This window comes from Elaeis guineensis, chromosome 10, assembly GCF_000442705.2.
Source record: "Elaeis guineensis isolate ETL-2024a chromosome 10, EG11, whole genome shotgun sequence".
Lineage (NCBI taxonomy): Eukaryota > Viridiplantae > Streptophyta > Magnoliopsida > Arecales > Arecaceae > Elaeis > Elaeis guineensis.
The window spans coordinates 30,209,950-30,217,229 of record NC_026002.2 but is presented as its reverse complement, the minus strand read 5'-3'; the positions used below and the strand labels follow the sequence as shown (position 1 = coordinate 30,217,229).

General features: G+C 34.6%; 1 protein-coding gene and 1 pseudogene across 2 annotated transcripts; both read left to right on the top strand.

The window, feature by feature from the left end:
* The window catches only part of LOC140851976 (uncharacterized), a 39,293-nt pseudogene that overhangs the window by 22,804 nt on the left and 9,209 nt on the right, over positions 1–7,280 (top strand).
* LOC140852101 (RNA-binding protein L-like) lies at positions 232–2,821 on the top strand. 2 transcript variants are annotated; one of them, XM_073244922.1, is made up of 6 exons: positions 232–274; positions 875–930; positions 1,022–1,152; positions 1,244–1,340; positions 1,431–1,577; positions 2,477–2,821. In XM_073244922.1, exons 1-6 carry the CDS (start codon positions 247–249, stop codon positions 2,477–2,479), a joined length of 462 nt encoding a protein of 153 aa, XP_073101023.1. In that variant the 5' UTR covers positions 232–246; the 3' UTR covers positions 2,480–2,821. The 2 variants fall into 2 exon arrangements, with proteins under 2 accessions (XP_073101023.1, XP_073101024.1); XM_073244923.1 differs by having other exon boundaries at positions 239–278.

The following is a 7,280-nucleotide window of genomic DNA, read 5'->3' as shown; positions in this document are numbered from 1 at the left end:
AACATTTTAATGTTCCAGAGATCGAATCATAAAATAGGCTTGCTTGATGAACGGTTTGAATGACTAGCCTGTATGGTTTATGGCTTATATATTGAACATGGTATGACCTCTTGAATATTTAAGTTTTCTCAGAGGTTATTGTCATACTCAATCCAGTGTAGTTGCAAGTTAAGCTATGCTCTAATATTCAATCCTATCGGTGCTTCTAAGTCGTGGCTTTTGTGTTTGGCCAGCTGCCTAGCTGATATGCAATATGGACGGATGCAAGAACAGCGTAAGTAAGACAACACTGGTATCCATTACCTGATTTGCTCATAGCTTTCTTATTCAGATTATTGTAATACTGCAAAATATTTCCCTCCATTACCTGCATTCTTTGTCATACTGGTTTATCTTTATTTGCTTCTTGAGGCTAATGAAGGTGGAAGAAAAAATCTTATTATGCTGTAAATTGATATTTTGAGATGAAGAAAAGATGTTTCATGGAGAAGTGCCATTTTCCTTGAACTTGTGAGTAAATTATCATGGTTGCAAAGTGATTTACAGCTATCTTCAAATTTTGTGGCCTATGGTATTGCATTTGGTTGCATTGGTGTTAATGGAATCATCAAAATAGATTAGCATGTGGTGGCTCTTATATTCGAAGTTTTTATGCTTCTTCCATATTTCTGACCTCTCTATAATGAAGTATGTCTAGTATGTAACTCTTATATTCTGTATCTGCAACAATTTTTGTTGTCTGTGTGGTAAATTTTGTAACACCTTTTGGAAGGAGACTGTATACTGAACCCATCAGGTGCAAATTAGATTCTACCTTTACCTTTTCTCTGTAAGTCTTACAGTAGGCATTTTTTTTTTAATATCATTTCTGCAGCTTCTTTTCAGACTGCTACTGGAACTCAGTCCGAGAATGATCCAAATAATACAACTGTGCGTACTTTTTGCTTCTTTCTTTTTAATTATTAATGTGATAACAGTGACTTATTCCCTGTATTCTGATAAGGTGCCATGCTGAGTGCAGATTTTTGTTGGTGGGCTTGATTCAAATGTTACTGAAGAAGTTTTGCGGCAGGTTTTTAGCCCATATGGTGAGTTGGTCCATGTAAAGATACCTGTTGGCAAGCATTGCGGGTTCGTCCAATTCGCTAACAGGTTTGCAATATTCAAATTGTACCTAACTTTATGCTAGAAATATCAGAACTACCTTTTTTTACATTTTCATATATTCTATGATGCTTTTCAGGGCATGTGCGGAGGAGGCGTTGCTAATGCTGCAGGGAACCCAGTTGGGGGGACAAAATATACGGCTTTCATGGGGTCGAAGCCCTACTAACAAACAGGTTAAGTGCTACTCACCTCCAAGCATATTTCTTTCTTTTGGTTCCAGTGAGTCTAACAGGTTTTAAAACATGTCTTGTGGATGTTTTCAGCCACAACCGGACCCCAACCAATGGAATGGTAGCTATTATGGCTATGGGCAAGGCTATGAAGCGTACAGTTATGCCCAACCACCACAAGATCCTAACATGTATGCTTATGGAACCTATCCAGGCTACGGGAACTATCAGCAACAACAGGTAACAATGCTCCTTGCCGCCTACTTTCCTGACCTGTTTTCAGATGGCTATATTTTGAATGTTTTTTTAATGCGTATTGTCTTTTCCTGCTTGATACTTGTGTGATGCCTTATCTGGATTTCTATCAAGTATGCATGCACCCACTTTAGATTGTCCTTCACATTCATGCACCGCACGCACATGCATGCCCCATGTGCAGCAGCACACCCATTTCAGAATCATGGTTTAATGCTTCCTATGCATAAATTGATGAGGAATGCTATCTCAATGTTCTGGAATTGCATTTCATGATATTTAGGAACTCAATTTCTGTATTCCCTCCCAGAATTTTTCCAACAGTGATGCGTGTATGATAGTACTTGCGCTATGTTTGGTTCGTAGGAATCAAAAAAATCAGAATGGTTATTGGAAGTTGGAGATCGGAACTGCAATTCCTATTCTGTTATTTAGACAGGAAATGAAGAGGTGCATGGAGAAGGAATGCTATTTTCTGGATAATGTCATTCACTAACGAACAAAACCAAATTGACAGCCGTTATAATTCTTAAAGGGGCACCATATACATACATACATACATATGTATGTATGTATGTATATATGCGTATGTATATATATGTATGTATGTGTGGGTGCGCGCGCGCGTGTAGATATGCATATATGTATATATATATATATTAGGGAACTTCTAACCAACAGGGACTATAAAGTTTTAATGATTTGTTATTTTACATTTTCACATATTGTCCTTATTCTGTTATTTTATATATAATACATCTATTCTTTATTGCATCCTTGTCTATATGATTTTTTTTTTTTTTTTGTTGTGGTGGGGGGCGGGGGGGGGGGGGGGGGGGGCGCACATGTTGGAGCTAACCAATCTATATATTCGGACTGTGCAGTGAACTTCAGAGACATGAAGCTGAGTTCTGGTCTCGATGGTAGCAATCGGATAGGCTTGTTATTCTACCCCGCTGTTTGGTATTCTCAGTTTATGAGGATTCTCATATACGAATGCAACCGATTCTACTCTTTGTCCAAATCCCTAGGAGATTTGGTTCCTTTGTTTCAGTTTTCAACTTTGTAATTCTGGCTGAACCTCTGGGGGCTTTAGTTAGTGGAATGACCATGTATTCAGTGTTGTGATGGCTGTTTTGTTGAAGTTTAGATTGAAACATATGTTATGCTGTGTATGACCATTTCGTATCTTGAAGTTTGATATAGAATTTGTGTGATGTTTAGTTTGAGTGGTGCCTGCCAGCTTCTGCTTGCCTACCTTGGATATGTTACTGCCTTTTTTTTTTTTCCCTTGTTTGTAGGTTCTCTCTCTCCCTCCTCTCTGGATGGTTGAATGTTGATAGATAGGTAGGTGGTGGAAGGCGAGAGAAAATAGGGTAATCTCTCCCTTTCTTTTGTTTGAAATTTAAGACTATTCTGTGTGTGTGTGTGTGTGTGTGTGTGTCTTTTGGCTATATTTAGCGAAGGGCCGGTGGAAGGCGAGAGAAATTGGGTTCTGGCCTTTGCTGCAAAACCAGTAAAAATGACTTTCTTGTAACAGGATGTAGATGGTTGCTTTTGCAAAACATCCTTTGGAATTGGACGTGCAATTTGCAACTTTTTTTATCCTCTCTAGCTAATCCTTTTTCTCCTGCAGATGGAGCTTTAAAGAAATTGTCCTAAACCCTAAACCCTTGGATTTAAACTATGCGGTCTTCAATGTTACAAATCTGGCTTTCAATTAAATAATCAGTTTTGAGCAAGTTTGCTTGTGAGTTCCTTTCAATTTTCCAGTCAACAGGTTTTCACTTTTCCTGATCTTATTGGATTAGAGGATTAACTAATCCTAAAGGTGCTCGAATAAAGTCCAGCTTTGCGACTGATATTCCATTTCAACAAGCATATGCTAAGATATGTTATAGTTCACTAAGCAAGGACCGAGCAATAGCCTTGACATGGATAATATTTCCAAAGTGATGCAAAGTGACATTTAACATCTATCAGTTGTCCATAAAAATATTCTATGTTAAATTTCAAATATTGGAAAAGATGAGAAATTACTGCTATCAAAAAATATGTTAAAGCCTGAAATAATCTCTAACACTAAACATGTAAGTACGAAAGGTAACAAATGAAAAGGCAATTACTAATTCTATAGTTTCAAGCTGATTCAAAGCCACCTCCGTGCCGGATTTGCCATTAATGCTTCTTCTCAGACCCGTAATTTAGAAGCTGAGAGTAGATCCAAAGCATGCATGAAGAACATTCTTGCACAAGTGACCAAAAGATAGCACTTCATACGGTCGATGGAAACTTACAGTTCAAATTTTACTTTTATTTTGATAAATTTCTAGTAGATGGCATTAAAATTATTTCATATTAATTTACTATATTATATTATATAATAACCACCATAGCTTCTTTTTTTTTTTTTAGGATACAAATAGACGGTCACATCATTCTAGTGCGAGAGCAGTTCAAAGAGTCGGAATACAAAATATCTTTCAGGATCTAAGGGCAAATGTCATCTGGACGCCAAGTCCAATCTCTATAATGCTTGGCAACAAAAGAAACCACTCAAGCCGCAACACTATTGGCCTATTAGTAAGTATACCAAATAGTCATCTTAGTGGAATAACGAAAAGAACCACCATGGCCTACTCTGCACCTTGTGTGTGAATGTATATATGTTGAAATTTTATAATAAATAGTATTTAAAATGTTTATACTCAATAATTACACTTTCAAGTTATTGTATAATTTATCAAGAGGAGAAGGAAAATCATTTTAATGCTGCACTTCTAGATTACTATATGATAATCTCCCCTTCTCTTTTTTACTATTTTTTTAAGTGTAAATTATTTTGATAGATTTCTATGCTGTTTTATCTTGAATTATCATTTTATCTTGCTTGCAAAAATAAAATGTGATTTCCCTAAATGGGATAGATTCCTGATAAAAGGGTTCAAGTTCTCTGAAACAAAACTATAGGATTTTAGAGAAAATAGTAGGAGATGGCTGGATACTAAAAAGTAAATCATCGATGATAATTAGATTGTTTTTTTTTTATTATTGTACATTCAAATGGATAACTATTATACAGCTATTAAGTGTCAATTAGAGAGTGTGTGATTATACTTCATTAACTATTATTTCATATTTGCTACATAGAGAAGTATATTACTTCTAACCATTATACTGTATTTTATTAAGAACTATTCAGTTTGGCATTAAGCAAGCATAAGATAAATGGATTCAAAAATATTTATATATATTGAAACTTATAAGATGGTTATCTAGGGATTATGCAAGAAATTGTCCAGCAATTATACTTCTTTATAGCTTTCTCTATATCTAGTGTCTTCTGCCTATAAACTTGATAATTGCGATGTAAAAACCTACATTAATTAGCATTATACTAATAAAATTATAATATAATATTTCTTTAATATATATTTTCTTAAATATAGGTTTGCTAATTTTAAATATATAAAAAATAGTTTTAAATTTATTCTCCTTGTTTAATATTTAGATATGAATTACATATATAAGTTCTTTTATAATATTGCACGTCAGTTTCTATTTTTAATATATTATTTAGTGAAAGATAATTGGTTTCTATCTCATATTTAAAATATTAGATTCATCACAATTTTTGCAATAAAACAATTATAACTCTTTTATATTATTATAATGTATGGTAATTTGTGAAGCAATGTAAGAGCTAATAAAGTTTGGATATCTTTGTGATACACGTAGAATGTTTGTACAGTGGGATCATACACAATTATTAGAAGCTGCGCCGGTGTACGCACCCAACCCGCCCCAGAGGCGGTCATTTGCTTGCGCGAGTCCGAGTTGCCGGGTCGTTGAGTTATCATGGACAAGGGAACTTTCGTTTGATATGTTGTACCATTTTGCAATTTTCGTTATGTTTTTTTGCCATTTATTGCTATTACTTCTTTGCGGTTATTGAAAGCGATTTGCGTATTCTTAGTCGGTGATTAGGGTCCAGATTTTCGTTTTATATTCCATTGGGTTTTCTTTGTGGGTATCTTTGTCTGTTTGTGCTGCATAATGATTTTTTCTCGTAGGTCTTGCAGCGTTTTAATGCGATTTCAATTTTGTTCTCTGTTGCAGGGAAACTTAAATTTACTTGTTTCATTTTGATAACCTTCCATTTCTCGCACTTATTGTGCTATGTTTTCATATCTTGTATAGTGTAGTTCATTAATAATATTAACGTCGTAAAGTTGCTATCGTTATCATAGTAGAAACATCATGTATAATCTATGTAAACCCTTATCCACATCGGATGAAGCTTATGTGTTCGATCATTTAAGCTAAGACAATAGTAATCTTATGCGCTGATGATTGTTAAGTTCAGTACAAACAATAAAATTTTGATAGACTTAGAATTTCTTTTGTTTTTAGTAGAACTCATGCATTAGTTGTTAGTGATGTACCCTAGAGTCATTTAATCTGAATAGTTTATTGAAAGTGATGCAAGCTTTGATTAATAGTTGAAATATATGAAAACAAATTGAAATATATGAGGACCAAAGTTAATTGCTTGGGTAGTCGCTTGGTCCATTGCCTTGGCAATGGGAGGGTCCATCACCGGGGTCCGTGTGGGTTATTGGGCAATTATCGTATGAATTTATAATATAGCATATCTCTATCATGCATTATATCACTATGGTATGATTTGATAACTGTAAATAAGGAATACCTGTCCATGAAGAGTGAAATTGGTAACTACTGCCTTGATGTGGCGTGGCGTATAGAAAATTATCACCAATTTTCTAGTAGGATATCTTAAAGCTTTAGAAAGAAAGCAAAGGGCATCATTTTGAGAGTCAAGTTGCCTTTGTTTGATAGATTCCTCTATTTTTATTGTTTTTGGCTGCTTGTTGATGTGCTAATGCCAAAAAGCAATACATTTGATTATATAATTCTTGTTCTATGAAAAGTACAATTATATGATGTATGTAATGTAATACTAGGTATTATTTGGTGTTATATAAGGATATTTGTAGGGTCACCTCTTTTTTCATCCTCTTAGATGGCATGCCTAAAGTTTTATGCAGATTTGGGAGAATTTTGGGCGTGATTTTTTTTTTAAAAATCCAGAGTTAGGAGAATTTTGGGCATCATTTTTTTTAAAAAAAAATTTATAGTCAGATTTGTTCATATTTTGGGGTTGGTAGAAACTATAAGTACAATGTGTGATGTAGCCCCGAGCATCTTCATGGCAAAGCATGAATACTTATTTCTATATGCATATGACTTTTGTCTATTTGTAACTTTTTGGTTTGAAGAAGTGCTTCCTAGTCATCTTCAGGTTAGAATGCAAAATTAGAGAAACTTCTGCTTAAATTACATAATGAAAATTGCATTGCAAGGAGCATTGAAGAATATTGCGGAGATGTTTTTTACAGAATATTGGGGAGGTTAAGCGGAACTTAATTTTTGCAATTATGATGTTGTCTGCTTATTGCTTCTTTATATGCAGATTTCCTTGGGTAGGGTAGGTAGCCTTAAGAAAATTAAGGAAAAATAAAAACTCTCTACCAAAGTTTCAAATCCTGGTCCAAGACCTTGTATCAGTTGGGGAGAGGGTCTGTACATTTCAAGTTCTGTATCATACCGGCACTTTGAATGGCATAGCATTTTGATAATTCATTGGGATGCTAGTTTTGTTGCTTT